Below are 19,536 nucleotides of genomic sequence, written 5' to 3' on the forward strand. Positions count from 1 at the left end.
TTTCGCGACGTATGCCACATGGCGCTGATATCTCACGCAGCGCTCGTCTATCGTCTTTCGGCGAGATTTGCAGCGTAGCACGCAGATACGCGGCCAACTTTTTTCTTTGCTATCTCTTAGTGTATGTTTTACAACGTCATATCCGTGCCGCATATACGTCAGTGGAGCCGTGGTGGACCCCCGGCATAAAACAGTTTCGTGTTAAATACATTACACGCCTCGAGGCACTGGACAGGATTGAGCCACATGTACCAAGGGACGTTTTCGAATTGGCAAAAGCTCAAATTCGGCTCTGTTTTCTTCCAATATCTCAAAAGCATTGGTGAAAGAGAATGAACAAATTCAGCCTAAACATATTCTTCCTTTCGCAAAAATCCTGTCGCTTCTTGAGGGAGGTGCTCCACTTGCCTCATGAGAGGACGTTGAGGCGGTGGCTGGCAGACATCCCCATGACACCTGACATCCTACCTGGTGCCATGCATACAATTAAATCTATAACCAAGGAGTTGCCACCTAAACGCCGAGAATGATGTGTGCTGTTTCATGAAATAGCGTTGAAACGGGATTTGACGTGCGATCAGTCAAATGACATTGTAATTGGCTTTACAGATTATGGAAGTAGGAGGACTCCTCGTGTAGCAAACACAACACTTGATGTGACTGTGCCTAGGATATCGACAAGTTGGATGCAGCCAGTCGCTTTTGTGGTGTCCCACAATGCAAGTAAAGCCCTTGTGATGCCACGGCTTCACTTGGTTTAATTCAACAACTTGAAACAGAATGTCTTGTGGTAAAAGCAGTAATATGTGACCAGCGCTCAAACAATTTGAGTTTGTCGAAAATGCTTGTCCACTCTTTATATGAGCCCTTTTGTCAGAGTTAATAGATAAGTATAATTCATATTTGGCACTCCACATCTCATAAAATGCACAAGACGCAACTTGAGGTGAATATAGGGTTACAATTGGCTCAGAGGTTGTGGAGTGGGGAAACAATGAAACCCTGTACAAAAAACTTACCAACCGGTTTGCACTGCATCACTCATTCTCATGGCCATTGGATAGCTTCCTGTAAATGTCAAATCTACTGCAGAGTTCGTAGAATGAATGGACAAGTTTTTGACAGCCTCGACAGTTTCGCAGTAAGTAGGCAAGACGACAAAATAAGGTATGCCATGTCGGACGGCTCTGAACATCACATCTTCTTCGAGGAATGCATAACATGGATTTATAGCCGGCAGTTTGGTGGTCCTCAAGGAAGCCACTTACCATCAAAGAATGGCAAATGTGAACCAAAGCCATGATTTTGCTGCGGCGGAATCTAAAAAACGGAATTTGCTTTTTCAGATCGGCTAACACTTCGTTTACAACTTAGAATGACTCATCGCGGGGCGAGTTGGTAATTAATGACTATGAAGAACTGCGCGAAAAACTGGGACAAGTAACACACGCATAAACGCAGATTTTGTACTGAAGAAACACAAGTACAAAGAACGGATACACAAACCACGTGAACGATCATTTGCTGGCGGTTAGATAATCTATCTCTAGTTTGTGCAACGCAACTGAGGGCCTGGCAACGCACATATTGCGTTACTTGTGGATAAAAAACGCCACAACTACTTCTCGCGCTGTCCTATCTTTATGGCGGGACAGCACCTTTCTTTCACGCAGCTACGGCTGAAATTTACACCACCTGCCGGTTTGGCCGATATAGCACTTTCCGCAAGACAAGGGAATGAGATACACATCACCCTTTCCACATTCCACCAACCTCTCCCGGTGTTTAACTTCATGTTCACTCGACTTTTTTTTTACATTGAACTTACTTATCCACTACTGCGCAAACGCGACCCAACTTACTCCTAGAGAGGCTGCCGAATGCGAGCAGCCGTGTTGGATTATTTGTGGTTCGCTCCGGTGCAACAGGCGAACAGACGCTAAACGCTGGAGCCAGCAAAATCATTTACGCAATGAATTCTTACTTGTTCAACTGCCTCAGCTTGCCATTATTATAGAGCGCAGTTTGAAAAGAAATATAAAATTTTATTACTTCCACTGTAATATTCGTTACTTCTGAAAATTATATAGAGTTTCCTTTATAAGTGCGATTGCCTGCAGAATGCAGACGGCGCTGCGATCGCTTCCAATTGTTCGCAACCACTGGCTAGGGTGCTTCGAGTGGGCCGATCGCCAGTTGACGTTCACTCTTCGCCGGGCGCAGAGCCGTCTGGCGCGTTTTAGGTTCTCGAGCGGTTGATTGTGTGGTCCGATCTGATAGGAACTTGCTGCTCAGACGATCCAAACGCATATCCCGGAGATCGGTGGACTAGTGAACGTGGCGTTGTCGCCTGCTCGTATGCGAAGAATTCAGAAGACGCGCTACGCGCGGTTGCGTTTGCTGCGCCACGTGAAGGGTCAGGTAGTTCCTCGTTGCTCTTCGCACAGCTAAGACGCGCTGAGCGCGTTTCCTATGCACTCGGGTGCGGCTGAACGTGGTGTTATCACCGTGTGCTGCTTGTTAGAAGAGTTCGGACGCATCAAGCGTCTTTATCGTGGATGCGCGGGTGGTTGTATGTTGTGTGATTGCGCTATGGCCGCACTCCGAAGCGCTAAGGAGCTCAGAGCACGTTGCTCATAGCACGGCCGCTCGTGCTCATAGATTCGAGCGCGCTTGAACGTGGTGTCGTCGCCAGTTGCTGTTTGTTCTTGACGTGGTAAGCGTGTTTCCCCCCCGCATATTTTCGCACTTTTGGACGTGATGTGGTCGTAATTTCTTCGCTTTTCGAATATTGGAGATGCCCTAAGTGCGTTTCCCGTATTCTTCCGAACTCTTCATCGCTGTGAGGTCACCGTGTAGCTGGCTGTTGACGCAGTTGAGACGCGCGAATAGTGCTTCCTGCAGATCAGCAGGCTCAAATTTAGATCGCAAAACTTCACGAACTCTACTGACTGAGTATTGGTGTTCGCCTGTAGTTTCGTGTCGGAAATACACAGACACGGCACTAGGATGCTTGCTCAGTGGTTTATCATCATAAGGCCGCGTAAGCATCACATAGTCGCGCGGCGGTAGAATGTTTTTCCCGATTGTCGTCCGTGAAACGCGAAGAAGGGAGATTTCGCTTGAAAGCATTCGTGCGAGTGAGCCTTGTTGCTTGGCGCTGGTGGGGTGTGCGCCTCGTGTGTGATGCGCTAAATGCAAAGAAAAGCGTTCGCAGGCACAGCGCTTGGGTGTTTCTCCACTGTCTGCTCCTGAAACCGGCAAGGAAGAATACTTGAGTACAGTACCCTTTTTTGCGCCATTGAGAGCTGCCTCTGAGGAGCCACTTTTCGCTTTTCATTGCAGCCTCGTTTGCCATTCAGGAGAAAAGAAAAAAATACTTCAGGTGACCCTAATCCTTGATTTAGGTGTCGGGTAGCGGCACTCTCACGTCGGCGTTTGTGTGCAGTGGTGTAATTTTTTGGATAAGTTCGTGTTAACTCTGTGTTTGCCGATGTGAATCTGAGAGGCCCGATAAAACGAACCACGTAGTCCAGACCTGCTCTGCCAGCTGACGCAATGATCTGAAATGTTAAAAAGAAAGATCTTTGGCCAGTCTGTTGTCTGCCTGCACGTTCAATGAACTGATTGAAATATAATTATTGAATTTCCTGACAGTTCATTTGCCCTTAAGTTTACGCGGCACTCGGCGCTCCTGCAACTGATAAACAATGTGGGATTGCGGTGGTCGGCCTCCGTCATTTGTGTAACGCGTTCAACCTGAAATCTCTCTCTTCACTATGCTGGCGAATGGAAACCGGTAACGTGCAAAGAATGACTTTTATGTCGCTCATTCCACACGGCAGGCACAGGCCCTTCCACGCGCAGACAAGCATAATGTCCGTGTAGAGGCCGAGGTGACGACGAAATTGCGAGAAATTGACTGTTATATTACGCTGCATTATATGACAATAGAGATCAGCCTAACAGATTACAACGTGTGTCAGGCGTGTTTTGTCTGTATTAGGACGTGTCGTTCTTATGGCCTGATTTATTTTGAAGGGACGGCGCAATTTCTCTTGAACATTTCTTGACAAAACTTGGTTATTACTGTACCTTGCTTTGTCCGCTACAATATTTTCTTTGGTCGGCGTCCTGCTTGGCGGGTCTTATGATATAGCCAACTATGGTGGAGGATCCCTCCGTTTATCCGGCAGTAGAACGCACCGACCATTTTTTAAGACCACGCGTTCCGGCCATTTAGTCACATGGTATATAGCATCGTATAATGTTAGATTCCTGATTTCATATCCAGGTATACAGCCAAGAGCGCTCACAGGGAAGGCATGAAATATATAAAAGGAAAATTGATAAAGCTGTGAGAATATTAGTGCTAAATACTATGCGCTAACCAATAATTGAAAATGACTGAAAACGGGAGTACTTTATATACAGTTTCAATTTCGTAATGATTTATATACTATTTTCCATTTCCGTCCTGCTGAGCATATATTATGATTCGATGTTGCCGGATTTATTAAGTTTTGTTTTTTTTTATCTACCCCCGCTCAGTTTAATTGTCGACTGCAAGTTTCCAGCGAATCTACCTGTTTACTTCCTGCAGTGCGCATTTCAGCAAGGAGAGGACGGCGCGCTTACAGCTGCGTGCGAAATATGGCATGGCCGCCGAAGTCCGTAATGTCCAAGATTTCGTACTTAATTTATTGCACGGGAAACAAGATGTTTATTACGCCTAGGGCTTACTTAAGCCTCCATTAAAGTATCATTTTGTTTTTCGAGTTTGGTCGTGACATTTTCGAAGCAGCAAGTTTATTGGAAGCCAGGTATAGTTGCGGAAGTCAAGTGTGGATGTAGCATAGACGCGTGCAGTTGTTAGGAGACGTTTGCTAAACTCTGTGAATCCACTGCTCTAAGGACTTTAGGATTATGTGGTTATTAGATCATGCTGAGAAGGTGCAGCTGTTGTTAAACGATACTGATGAGTTGAAGGAATATTGTCAGATCTTTTTCGCATCGAGCACAGGCGTATTTTTGGTTTATGAATGGAAAGAAGCTGTTGTGGGTGAATGGTCGCGCGAAGGCAGTTTGGTGGATGGATGACGCACAGGCAGCCCACCTGAAGATGGCGGAGACACGGAGACACCTGCTTCATGAGACAACTGGACACGTGGCACAGCCAAGAGGAAGAAACCACGTTAAGCTTTTTCTAGAGACGTAGCTGTTTGATATGTGTAGCTATCAGTGCGACAACCCGGATATTTAGGTGGAGCCTGTACACGGACAGTATGCTCACATAAGGGAGTCAATGAAGATCTCCGTCGTGCAAGGTCATCATCCATATCTAGAAACCACGTTAAGCTTTTTCTAGAGGCGTAGCTGTTTGATATGTGTAGCTATCAGTGCGACAACCCGGATATTTAGGTGGAGCCTGTACACGGACAGTATGCTCACATAAGGGAGCCAATGAAGATCTCGATCGTGCAAGGTCATCATCCATATCTTGACCAGCATGATGGGGCAACTCTCAGAGGCGCGCATCAGTGCGTAGCACGAAAAAAAAGCCCCTGTGTTTTTTTTTTGTTGATGGCTCCCCTGTTCTGCCTAATATGCTCAACGTGATCCAATGCAAGCATGCGCAACTGCCTCCTCACTTGCGCTCTTTCCTGCATTAATGTAGAAGAAATGTGATAGGCGATAGATGCGTAGAAACGCTTTGGTTGCACTCTAGGTTCATGAACCATTGCGTTTTTTAAGATGTATTAGATTGTCAAGAAAACTGTTGTGTATTCACCAGTGAATAAGGTCGGCAACCATGAGCGCCCGTGGCGCCGCCCTTGGGTGTGGTGTAAACAGTAGCTTTGACGGACGATTGATTCCTCCTCTTGTTTGGCAACGCTTTGTACCCAGCTAAGTCAGCTGGTAATAAACTACAGTTATGCATACATAACATTTGGCGACGAGTTCACGAACCGACGGGTGAGCGACGGCGGCTGCAAAAGCAAGCGGCAAGCGCCACACAAGGCAACGAAGGTGAGCTTCGGGGAACGTCGGCAGCAGTACGTAGAGCGAGATGCCTTCGGACAACGCTTCAGGCGAGGGTGCTTCGGAAGCTAAGCCTAGCGTCTCAAACGTGTTCATGGGCCGGCTGGGCAATATAGAAGAGTTTTCTCCTGACAACGCGGCAGCCTGGCCTACATACCTCGAACGCCTCCAGTTCTATTTCACGGCGAATGGTGTGGTTGAGGAGCAGCAGCAACGGGCAGTGCTGTGCAGCGTTTGTGGTCCGGCTACGTACGCCATCCTTCGCACGTTGTGTTCTCCGGCGACACCGGCTGAGACGCCGTATGCGGACATTGTTTCCTAGCTCACGCACCACTTCACGCCAACGCCTTCGGTGATTGTACAGCGTTTTACGTTTCACAAACGCTGTCAGCAGCCGGGTGAAAGTATCGCGGATTTTGTTGCGGACTTGCGCCGACTCTCCGAGCACTGCGAGTTCGGTGTCACCCTGGAGGACATGCTCCGCGATCGTCTAGTCTGTGGCGTTCGTGACGAAGGGCTGCAACGGCGTCTCCTGGCTGAGACTGCATTGGATTTCAAGAAGGCGTACGAAAAGGCCGTCGCTGCCGAGTATGCGACGAGGCAAACGGAAACCATCCGGGGAGCGTTGCCGTCAGCGTCCGAGTTACATCGGATGGGTCAAGCACCAAAGGCGGACAAGCCGGGCGGTAAACAAGAGCGTTCCAAGGAATCAAGAACCGGGCGGTGTACCCGCTGCAGCGGTGACCACGACGCTACGAGCTGTGGTTTCCGCTCTGCAGTGTGTCATTTCTGCAAGCGGAAAGGTCACATTGTTCGTGCCTGCCGTCAAAAGGAAGAGGCAAGAAGCAAGGCAAAGAGTGGCAATAAGCGCCCAGGCAACTTGGGTCACTCAGGAGTGTACGGACTTTACCACATTGCTAGTGGATTGCCAGCGTTTATGGCTAACGTCATTGTGAACGGACACCAGGTATCGATGGAAGTGGACTCTGGATCCGTTTGTTCTATTGTCAACTTATGGACATTGAGCAAGCTGGGAATCTCGAAGAAGGCGCTCCGACCAAGTTCCAAGGGAGTGCGGACGTACACACAGCAGCCTGTTTGTGTCGTGGGTGAAGTGGAAGTTCCTGTAAAGTACAACAGTAGAGAGGGCAAACTACCCCTGTTCGTCACGAAAGGGTCGGGAGTCAGCATCCTGGGGAGAGACTGGTTCCGACCGCTAGGCATAACACTGGAGGGACTGCACCAGCTCAGCAGAGCTCCAGCTTCCAAAAGTTCCAGTCGAGAAGTCCAACCAGCTGCACGCAACCCGAGCAAGGTGGTGACAAGCGTAAAAAATCTGCTGCAGGACTATCCAGATGTGTTCAAACCTGGGCTGGGCAGAAGCAGGGTCTTCCTGTGCGGATCTTAGTGGATGAGAAAGCCACGCCCAAGTTTCACAAGCCACGGCAAGTACCTTTCGCGCTACTGCCCAAGGTGGAGGAAGCCATCGAACAGTTGGTCGAGCAAGGCATTTACGTTCCCATTAAGCATTCCCGCTGGGCTACGCCAATTGTGCCGATTCTGAAGAAGAACGGAAAGATGAGAATTTGCGGGGACTACAAGGGAACACTCAACCCTGTCGTCAAGTGGGAGACATATCCCCTTCCAACTCCAGAACAACTGCTCGCAAGACTGGGAGGATGTGCAGTGTTTTCTCGGCTGGACTTGGATCAAGCTTATCAGCAACTCTGTGTCGATGAGGACACCGCCATGCTGCAGACCGTGACAACTCACAAGGGCCTGTTCAAGGTGACGCGATTGCAGTTTGGTGTGGCAGTCGCCGTAGCCATCTTTCAACGTTATATGGAAGGACTGTTGAACGGACTGGAAGGGGTTCAGTGCTTTCTGGATGACATCCTAATTGGCGGAAGAACAGTTGCTGAGCATGACGAGCGGCTGCGCAAAGTGCTGCAGCGTATCCAAGACGACGGGCTTCGCCTGAACGCCGAGAAGTGTGCATTCAGGGACAAGGAAGTGACGTACCTGGGGTACCGTGTCAACAAGGACGGAGTAAGTCCTTTGCGTGAAAAAGTGGAAGCCATCAAGCAAGCTCCGGAACCGAAGAACAAGAAGGAGCTGCAGTCGTTCTTGGGAGCCTTAAATTTTATGGCCGTTTCTTGAAAGGAGCGTCACATGTGTTGGAACCACTTCACCGCGTCCTGGACAAGGACAAGGCATGGAGTTGGGCCGAGACGGAAGCGAAGGCATACCAAGATGCCAAGAGCCTGCTGGAATCATCAGCCGTCTTAGCACACTATGATGTGACACGTCCCATAAGGCTGGCCTGCGACGCGTCTCCGTGCGGGCTGGGTGCGGTACTGAGCCAAGTGGGTGAAGATGGTGTCTAAAGACCAGTGGCCTTCGCCTCGAGAACCTTATCAAAAGCAGAGCGCAACTATGCGCACATAGACAGGGAGGCTCTGGCTTTGCTATTCGGAGTTAAGAAATTCCACCAGTATATTTTTGGTCGGAAGTTTCAACTCTTGACAGACCATAAGCCATTGCTAGGCCTCCTGCACCAAGCCAAGCCGGTTCCTGCCGTATTGTCACCTCGGATGTTGCGCTGGAGTCTGCAACTTTCTGCATACAACTACGAACTTTTGTACGTACCAGGCTCCAAGTTGCCACATGCCGACGTTTTCAGTCGTCTTCCGCTTCCGGTCAGGCATGAGCACGAGCCACCGTTGGGAGACATTTTGCTGCTTGAAGCAGTGCCGGAAGTTCCTCTGGATTCTACCAAGATCGCAGCATTGACGCGTACAGACCCTGTTCTGTCGCGGGTACATCGCTGGATTTTGCAAGGTTGGCCTTCCACGAAGGTGCCCGAGGAATTCCGTCCTTTGGTGGCCGGGAAGAACGAACTGTCCACCTACCGAAATTGTGTGCTGTGGGGGTCTCGTGTTGTGATTCCAAGTTCTGCACAGGCCCAGGTCCTAGACATCCTACACACCACGCACCCAGGCGTAGTACGGATGAAAGGTCTTGCACGCAGCACCGTTTGGTGGCCGGGCATCGACAATCACATAGAGCGCAAGGTAGCTGGCTGCCAAGTATGCCAAGAAACTCGGCAAGCTCCCAGTAAGGCACCGGTGCACCCATGGGAGTTCACTAAGAACCCTTGGTCACGTTTGCACATAGATTTTGCCGGTCCCTTCAAGGGAAAAGTGTTTCTGCTAGTCGTCGATTCTCATTCCAAGTGGCTGGAAGTTTCCCTGATGGAATCGATGACGACAAGAGCCGTTCTTAAAGAACTTCGGTCAATGTTTGCTCGTTTTGGCATTCCTGAAGTGTTAGTGTCGGACAATGGAACTGCGTTCACGTCAGAAGAATTCGCCGAGTTTGCAAACAGAAACCAAATTCGGCACATTAAAGTCGCGCCCTATCACCCCTCATCGAATGGTCAGATAGAGAGGATGGTTCAGGAGACGAAACAAGTCCTGCGTAAGTTGTCGGAGGGAGACTGGGCCACCAAGCTGTCTTGTTTCTTGCTGGGCCAGCACATTTTACCCAGTACAACTACAGGGAAGAGTCCCGCTGAACTGTTGATGGGGAGACGACTGCGATCGGCCATTGACCGTCTGCATCCAGACTTTCACATGGTTGGATCGTCCCTTCAGCATTACTTTAGTGATGGTTCTCAACGTGTTCGGCAGTTCTATCCAGGCGACGCTGTGTATGCACGGAACTATCAAGGTGGCACCAAGTGGGTCCCCGGGTCCATTGCTTCAGTCACCGGACCCCTTTCTTACCAATTTCGTCTGTCCGACGGTAGCTTATGGCGAAGACACGTCGATCAGCTCCGCAACCGGGCCAGCCCACTGGACCTCAGTGAAGCTGACAGTGATACTTGTGGGAAGTCAGCCGATGGTGATGACCTCGCTGTGACTGGCCAGGACCCACCACTGCCAAGATGAGTGACACTTCACCCATATCAAGTCCACCTAGCAGTCCCGCCCCTGGACCCGACGGTCCTGAAGTACCTGGAAGCCTTTCACAGGAGCACAGCTCTTCCAGCCAACTTCCAACAATCGAGGCTTCTAGATACCCTTGACGTGAGAGGAAAGCCCCTCAGCGTTACCGGGACTACATTCCGTAAGGCGGAAGGGATGTTGTGTATTCACCAGTGAATAAGGTCGGCAACCATGAGCGCCCGTGGCGCCGCCCTTGGGTGTGGTGTAAACAGTAGCTTTGACGGACGATTGATTCCTCCTCTTGTTTGGCAACGCTTTGTACCCAGCTAAGTCAGCTGGTAATAAACTACAGTTATGCATACATAACAAAAACTTTCTTCGAATCATCCTGAAGCATTTATTACGCATCTCACCGAGCACGCTCACCGTCTTTCTAGCGCATTGATGTTCGTGACCTTGCTGAACCATTTGTGCTCATATAGTGTACAGAAATGTAGTCTGCTTTCGGGATGATTAATTGAGATCTCGCGCCCGCACAAACTAAGATCTTTTCTTTACACACCGATACCGTTTCACCGGTGGCTGCTTTGGTAAGGTGGCTCGTGTCACGTCACTGCGACGTAAACCACTATTGAAATACCGCCTATACAGCATCACAGTTTCACGAAGCAGAAGGTATTTCTAATACAGAACGTAGATTTTCCAAATATACTGGCACAAGCAAGTTGCAAGACATATTAAACATACCTAATAGAATGCACTGAAACGAACTGTGTTTGCCACTGTTCTCTATAAGCTCCAATAAATCTTCCTTTCCGAGATCCTAACGATATTTTCCGTTCTTCAACCTTGTCAAAGCGTTTTTCATTTTCACCCCTTTTCAAAGTCCTCGTTCTGAATGTACCCCACGATCGTGATACATTTCGCACTTTGACTTTGCTGGATACCCCTTCAGCGTCCGCACCAACGAGAGAGCGTCCTCCTCCTGGCGCCAAGAATCCGGCCTATCGCTCGTGCTCGTAGTATAATCGGTCGCCGATATTGAGCCGATATAACTGGTGTCCCAGGATGCAGGAGGTCGCGAGACCGACCAGGCCGTCCTGGACGTTGCTCTGCGTGGTGCCGGACGTGAAGAGGTTCGTGTCTGTGGCGTCAGTTCGGGAGATCTAGATAATGATATATAGAAATTGCTGAAAAACAGATACGGCGAGGTGACCATGCAGACTGATAGCCCGATTAATAGTTAGGAACAGGCGGCTGCTGTTTGGTAGCACGGACATACATACGCACACATATAACATAGTACAAACCAAAGGAATATTCCTTTGGTTCGGCAGTATCGGCAGTGCGCTCAAAAGAAATGGACACCCAAGAGATGCCCCAGTTGTTTAAAATATGGTTTCCACAAAAGCTGCCATAACAAAAGCTGCTGGTGCTTCATCTCCCGTGACTGAGCAGCAGCAGAGAGTTGAGCAGCACCTGAGCAGCTGAGTGATAAATGCATTTCCATCTCAGTGGCTCAGTGCTTTTGAAATTTCGGTAACCTGCAATTAGCTTAGACAACCGTGTTATAACATATATAAAAATCACAGCATATCCACGGGGTGAATAATGGTGATTGGGGCGAAGCTCCGGAGGAAATCATCGGTAAACCGTGAAACTCGTCCGTGAAATTCGCCCAGTACATCATATAAAGAGCGTGAAACACCGTGTCATATTGAACATCAAACTTTTATTGTACTGTTGGCTTACGAGCGAAAGAGAAAATGCCCGAGGAGCGAGCGCCTTGTCTGGCTCTATCCGGTGACTCCGAGCGAAAGAGAAAGCGCGCCAACATCGAGCGCCTTGTCTACCTCCATCATCCGGCGACGAGCGAAAGAGAAAGCGCGCCAAGAGCGAGCGCCTTGTCTGCCTCCATCCAGCGACTCCGAGCGAAAGAGAAAGCCCGCCAAGAGCGAGCGCCTTTTTTACGATCGCAGGCATCCAATGACATGGGCCATTCGCATTATGCAAGCGCCATCTGTCATCTTTAAACAGCAACTCTAAAAAATACATGAAACGCCATCTAGTGAGCAATTCCTTAAACTAGAGCTTTAAGAAATACATGAAACGCCATCAAGTTAGCAATTCATTAAACTAGAGCTGGCTACATACATACTACTAGTACAGAGGAGGGAACGACCCACACCCTAGGGAGCTTCGCCCCTAAAAACCCTTCAAACACAAATATCACTAATTGCTGAGACGTCTCTTCACGTAATAATCATACTCATGATAACTTAAAGCAGAGCCAGAGGAATCTTCCAATCGCCTAGTCACTTCACAATGACCAAAATAAACTTCAGCATTTCCTGGGTGCCGACGAAGTAACACAGCCAACAGAGACGTTTGTTTGCTTTAAGGCAAACAGCTTTCTCCCGTCTGTTGCAACAGCGCGGCTCAATAGCTTGATGCCTCACACACTTAGCTCAGACGTAAGAGTCGTGCAGTCTTTCAAGACAGGAACTGCAGTCATTATAATTGTGGAAGCCCTCATTAGCCTTATGGTGCAACTGATTTTTCTCTCCAAGTGTGTCAATCAGGTCAAATAAACAAAGCAGAATTCACACATAGTTTAATCTGCTGCGGCCCTATTCTTACCGCAAACACGGTCATGAGTTGGAGTCCTATTGAATGAAAAAGTTACATTGTGCAGTGCGACACTGCACGGAGCTCACTGTTATGGCATTATACGTATGTATTGCTAATTAGTACATTAGTAAGGTGTGCCGCGTCTACTACTTAGAAATTAGGAGCTGTAGGAGAGGCGAAACTGAAATCCAATTATAGATTTGAAACATTCATACACTAACATTTTAGACAAATGAACATTCAGAAGTAACAAAAAGTCGCATTTTGTCGCGAAAGACCGCCTTTTTATATGGCAAAGCTTTTCTTCAAAGTGGATTACATAACATACCGTCGCAACGAGCTGATACCATTTTGTTAATCTCACTTACTTTGCGTCAACATACCTGAGTTAGTGTTCATAGATGACTAATGAGGCGATGATACTGTCGGACCAAGAACCACAACAATTCGCTTACTTAGTACGCGTGGATCGCGGAGAATGGCACGCGGCACAATAACTCTGCACTTTTATTTTACCGTGCCGTTATGTAAAGTTCAATTATACCGAGCGGCCCAAGTGCACAGTGTTAAATCTCAGGTGGGAATGCTGTCCACTATTCAATATTCTGAGTTTCCGTCGCTTCCTGCAGTCAGTTTGCTGGGGGTCATGAAGAATACGTCACGGAAAGAGTCTAACCGATGAGAGTTGCGATGTAGGCTTCTTGGTTACTCCTATGAAAGGCTTTTGGTGGTGTTCCTGTGTGCTGTGTGGTGTTCCTATGTGCCTTCTCGTGTCCGTGTTTCCTTTCGCGCTACACCAAAAGTCTAAAATAACGTACGCAGTTATTCCAGATACCAAACATCTATACAATCGGACATGTCACGATTAAGTATTGTGTACCGGGTAAAGCATGGAGCACAGCAGCGACGAGATGTAAAGAAGATGACACACAAGTTCGTTAACTCAAATTCGGGTGTGGTGGTTGCTGCGCCTCCTTAGGTTTTCCCGCCAGTATAACATTTTCCCGCATTGCATTTTACTTACAACTTCTTGTGGTAGACTGGAAATTACGGTCCACCTAGTGTGTGTTCTTTTAAGTATGTTTGCCAAGCTCTAATTACTTCAATTGGTATTTCTCTTGCTTAGGATGAATGCGCCTCTGACATCACACCCCGGCTATATATTTTTAGTGCTTCTCCCGGAAAGCATTTTTTTTTGCTACTGAACGCTACAGCCTAATTTTGAACACGCCGCCACTCCATACCATAGCGACGCCAACGCCGTCGCGCATTACACTCTAAGCCAAAAATGGGAAAATTGAGAGTAACTGCGGGTTTTAGTCCTAAAGACGAACTGTTACTCCCCAAAAAGACCAACTGGAACAAGATGGCTGACAGGTTCATCTTGTTCCCGCTAGATGGCGTCACCTATGCAGCCTTAGGGGTATTTATGTCAAGGCTTCTCACGTTTTTACGGCTTCGGTATTCTATTTCTAGCTCACTCTAGTGACTTTAGCCGCTGAAACAAGGTGATCGCAATTGGCGCTCGCACTTCAGCTTATTTTTACTCGGCGGCTGGAGCCTCGGTAAAGCGGGTATCGCGAGTAGCCGCGAACGAAGGTGGATTTGCGAGATAGGGCCGTAAATGTAAAGCCAATCTGGCGAGTAGTTCACGTTCCGTAAAGGCCCGCGCATGCACAGATTCCTTCCGGCAACTCGTAACACGTAACGTAAAGCTAAGAGCCCCTAATACAAGCTAAACGTTCCTAATAAAAGGCATGGTTGCACTAGAACGCCAGCACCTGAAGCTGCTGTCGTCGCAAGTTAAATGGTGTGTTTGCGTATAATACTTGGCATAAATATATAGCCTGAGAATGTGGCAATAAAACGCGAAGCTTCGCGAGACTCCATATACACTGCACGACAAAGAAGCGGTTGAGAGAAGTACACAGTTGATAGACTTTACATTTGAGGCTTTTTGCTGAACGGCCGTCTCCAGTACAAATCAGCAAAAGCCCCCACTGCAGGGTTGCAGCAGAGATCACGCAACGAACACTTTAATCTCGATGCGCAGAAAGACTGACAGCGAGCTAACGCCGCTGCCCCCCCCGTCATCTCTACCTTGTCACTGGCTGATTTTGGCTGGAGCGCAGCTATAGCAATCGGGTCCGGTAGTTTGACTTTGCGTTTAATCTGAGAGCAAATGGACGTTATCAGCTCGGGCTCTGTTGTCTTTTCAAAGGGGAGGTGACTTCCGAAAAAAAAATAATATTAACATTGATAATAATAATATTAATGATAATAAAGAAGAAAACGCACCTCCGGGCAAAAAGAAAAGAAGAAATTACTAGCCTTTTAGCTAGCGCAAAAGGGAGCTTTGGCAAAGCCTGTGTTTTCGCAAGAGACTCATTACCCTGACGTTTTCAGATATTTACACTCTTACTTTCGATTCACTTTCGAACATCACCGCTGGTTCTGCACGCCCATGCTCATTTCATTATCGTGTCGGAACGCGCACAGACCCGTCGGTACCGACATAACCCCGTTTCCTTTCAGACGGGGCCGTAGCGTGTGGTGGCTTAGTGGTTAGCGTACACGCATGGCGATTAAGTGGTCGCGAGTTCGAATCCTGTGTTTTTGTTGCAAATTTTCTGAAATTGATTTCTGAATGACATGTCTGTATATCGTTTGTACATCCAAACAAATATCTGTATAAACTTCAATATCCTCTATAAGTCAATAAGAAACGAAGATTTTCTTGGCCCAAGAAGAAACTAAGGAGTAACGGGAAGGAGCATCCGTTGCTCCCTTGAGGAGCATCAGGAAGGAGTAAAAGTTGGTCCCCAAGGAGCAACTGGGGGGACTAACCGTTCATCTCCTTAAGGAGCAACTGAAAGGAGAGCAACAGTTTGTCCCCTTGCCGTTGCTCCTTTTAGGAGAGTAATGGGAGTGGCAATGCACTTGCTTCCTCAATGGAGGAACAGCTATACCGCCGTTGCTCTCTTTTGGCTTAGAGTGTACTTGTATGGCGCAATTTTGAAGCGGCGCCTACGTGAAGGCGTCGCAGTGGTGTCTCCCCGTGAGTAGAACACGCTGTTACGCACGGGACGCGTCAGCAGAAACATCGCGTTTCTTCCACAACCAGACAACGACTATGGTAATTATGCACTGCTGCTAAGCCATCTTGCATCGGGCGGGCAAGTCATATGCTCCAGACGAAGAATTCGTAAACGATATAGAATCCACATAACCATACACACACACAGACACGCGCGCACACACACATGCGCACACACACACGCGCATACACTACACTATTAGTCGGCAGTTTCTCCGCAGGCCGAGCCCCCGTGTCCCTCCAGACTGACCTACTGCTGTTGCCGCCGGCACAGCAGTAGGTTGGTTGGCTGGACTTAGGTCAAGCATCACTGGCTCTTTTGTTTAAAATCTGTTGTGGGCATGGCTCAGTCGACGTCCTCAGCGTGATCCGCAATGGGCTTGGACGATGGGATTTTTCCGGGAGATCCACGGGATGTTTTGGGTTGTCTGGGTACATCTTATGGCCTTTTGCATGGACTCCACTACTTCCCGGACTAGTTCGCCCCAGACAGGGCAGCGCAGTATCGCGCAATAGCATTTCAGAGATACATTTGAAAAATATATTTGTAGCTCAATAGCGAAATAGTTTTACCATGTATCGTTTGTATCGCGATTCTATGCAGGACACAGGTATCTCATCATATATATATATATATATATATATATATATATATATATATATAATATTAGTTGAAGGAGTGGTTGCCGTATAAGTATGAGAGGTTGCACTTCAAGAAAACTTCATTTATTACGTCGACGTTTCGGTCAGAGCCTGGCCTTTCTCATATATATATTGTTACTGCATGCGTGATTTGGGTATGAGCATCTGTGTAGTGGGAAACAGGGAGGTTGTAGGAGAAGAGGACGTTCGGCTAGTGGAAAAGGCCTCCGGTGCGCGTTTGTTCAACACCTTCGCGTCCACCGGTACGTCGCAGCTAAATAAACCCTCTCGTAGACGTAACAGAGTGGTGGAGGTGCTGGGTACAGCACGTCAACGTACCACGGAGCCACAGCTGTTTGAACTTCGCAGGAGCCGTCGTCTTGCCGGTCTGCCACCGACAACGTTCGTCATGGCCCAGAGCACAGGTCACGACTCAACAACCTCAACCACGCAAAGGTCAGCGGCAGCTGCACGTCGGCATCACTATGTCGAACCCCGCCCGTTCGCGGGCAGGGCAGAAGATGTGGACGCGTGGCTGACGCATTACAAGAGGGTGAGTCGGTACAACTGCCGGCATTCCACCGACCAACTGGCAAATGTCGCGCTGTTTCTCACGGAAACCGCCCTGACGTGGTATGAAAACCACGAAGACTCCTTAACGACGTGGGATCTTTTCGCTGAAGAACTGAGGAAGTGCTATGGCGACTCTGATTCGAAAAAGAAAAGCGCGGAGCGCACACTGGCTCAAAGAGCTCAGACTCCTGGAGAGACGTGCACCACCTATATAGAGGAAGTTCTGAAGCTTTGTAAGATCTTGAACCCGCAGATGTCCGAAGAAGACCGGGTTGGACACCTCCTCAAAGGTATTGCAGAAGACGTCTACAATTTTCTGATAGGTAGGGAAGACCTCACCTCCGTCTCCGCCGTCCAACGTCCCTGCCGTACGTTTGAAAAGTTGAAGACTCGTCGTATTGCCCCGAAATTTGGTAGGCTGGCAAATGTAACAACGGTCGCCAGTGTCGACGTGAGCCCGCCCGCCGAGCTTGCCGCTACTATCCGGGCAATAGTGCGCGAAGAGTTACAGCGAGAAGACGTACTGGTCGACGACACCATCCATCATCCGCCCAGCTGTCCAACCTACTACACGGCGCCGGTAGCTCCTTTGCCACCGTCGGTATGTGTGACGGACATCAGCGAAGCTCGCACTTCGTGGCCACGTCGGGACTCATTCACGTTTGACCAGCGGTACGGCCAACGCCTTCGTTCCGGTCCCGCCCCACAGAGGCGGGCAGTTCCCGTTCAGCAAGCTGGCCCACTGCATTCGGCTAGACGACACTCCACAGCACAGCGCTCTCAGCAGTGGTCCGGCGAGCGTCCCCTACCAGTCTGCTACAACTGTGGCGTTGAAGGCCACATTGCCAGGTACTGCAACTACCAGCAGCCGCTGAGGTACGACCGATCACCGAGATTCCACCGGCCTGGCTTTGCACGAGCACCGACGTTCCCGGGGAGTGCATCTCACGAGATACCAACACCGCTACGAAACCGTTCTCCGGCCTCCTACCGCAATGTGACGCCACCACCGGCTCCTCGCGCCAATCGATCGCCGTCTCCTCGACGCCGCTATCTCCCGCCTCCTCCGGAAAACTAGTAGGCGCGGCCGTTGGAGGTGAGATCGCTGGACAGTCTTTGATTTCAACCGAAATACCTCCTTTAATTTGCATGCTTAAAAATAAGGTCCCTGCGCTTATCGATGGTGTATCAACAACAGCCCTAGTGGACACAGGTGCAACCGTGTCAGTGATGAGTTTTGTGTTTCAACGCCTCCTTGGACGAAAAGTTATGTTCCGCTGGGACCATGCTGATACATTTCGCGGAGTTAGCGGATATGTACTACAACCTGTTGGTGTCTGCACTGTGGCTGTTAGTTTGGGGCGTCAGAAATTTATTGCAGAGTTTGCTGTTCTCCTTCATACTACGCATGATGTAATTCTGGGACTTGATTTCCTGAAGCTTTGTGGTGCTACTGTCGATTGCCGCACAGGAGAAATGACCGTAGATTCAAATGTTCCAGTTGCGTTTCTAGAAAACCCGCCCTGCCAGGAAAGTACCCTTTGCGTGTCCATGGACACAACTGTGCCACCCTTGTCTGCCAAGTGTGTCCCTGTCGCCTGTACCCCTGCAACCGAGAAAACATTTGACGCCACCGTAGAGCCTGTTCACCTCAGTTGCATAAAGAAGAATGTTTTAATACCATACTGTACGCTGTCAGTTGTGCACGGGCATACTGGTTTATGGGCCATCAACTGCTCTGATGAACCTACGGTACTGCCGGAGGGTCTCAAACTTGCCGAAATTCGTCAACATCAAGTACTCTCACTTGCCATACTTGCAGAGTGCAGCGATTCCTCGGATAAAACCGATTTCGATAATCCGCACGCCAGGGACACCTCTATTATGGCTATTATTGACAAGTCTCTCAGCACCAACGAGCGTAATGAACTGGCGAGTATTCTGCGCAAACATGCCGGTCTTTTCGATTTCGCCCAGCTACAGGCTCCGTCATCATTCCCTGCTTCTCGTATAAAGCACCGCATAGACACTGCATCCCACAGACCTCTCCGACAGAAACCATACCGTGTATCGCCTTCGGAACGCGTCGTCATCAATGAACAGGTCTGCGAGACGCTAAAGAAAAATGTAATTCAAGAATCATGTAGTCCGTGGGCCGCTCCCGTAATTCTAGTCAAGAAGAAGGATGGGACATGGAGATTTTGTGTTGACTACCGCCGCCTTAACGCCATCACCAAAAAAGACGTATACCCACTACCACGGATTGATGATGCTATAGACTGTCTTTCATCAGCCTCTTATTTTTCGTCCGTTGATTTGCGGTCAGGGTATTGGCAGATTCCAATGCACGAGGAAGACAAGGAGAAAACGGCGTTTGTTACACCTGATGGATTTTTTTAATTTAATGTGATGCCGTTCGGGCTGTGCAATGCACCTGCAACTTTTGAGCGCTTCATGGACAACATTCTCCGTGGTCTGAAGTGGCAAGTCTGCATGCGTTCTTTGGACGACGTGATTTTCGGGCGCACTTTCTATGAGCACAACACACGCCTTGGTCTCGTGCTGGATTGCCTAAGCAACGCACGCTTGGTGCTCAACTCA

The 19,536-nt window shown here is 48.9% G+C and overlaps 2 protein-coding genes across 2 annotated transcripts; both read left to right on the top strand.

Moving 5' to 3' along the window:
* Positions 1-6,070: 6,070 nt before the first annotated feature.
* Positions 6,071-8,202, top strand: LOC119385303 (uncharacterized protein K02A2.6-like). The gene is made up of 3 exons (XM_037652770.1): positions 6,071-6,274; positions 6,434-7,369; positions 7,423-8,202. The coding sequence occupies exons 1-3, from the start codon at positions 6,071-6,073 to the stop codon at positions 8,200-8,202; spliced, it is 1,920 nt and encodes a 639-aa protein (XP_037508698.1).
* A 434-nt stretch (positions 8,203-8,636) lies between these two features.
* LOC119385304 (uncharacterized protein K02A2.6-like) lies at positions 8,637-9,995 on the top strand. The gene has a single exon (XM_037652771.1). It carries the CDS (start codon positions 8,637-8,639, stop codon positions 9,993-9,995), a length of 1,359 nt encoding a protein of 452 aa, XP_037508699.1.
* The last annotated feature ends 9,541 nt before the right edge of the window (positions 9,996-19,536 follow it).

The sequence above is a fragment of the Rhipicephalus sanguineus genome, chromosome 3 (genome assembly GCF_013339695.2).
Source record: "Rhipicephalus sanguineus isolate Rsan-2018 chromosome 3, BIME_Rsan_1.4, whole genome shotgun sequence".
NCBI lineage: Eukaryota > Metazoa > Arthropoda > Arachnida > Ixodida > Ixodidae > Rhipicephalus > Rhipicephalus sanguineus.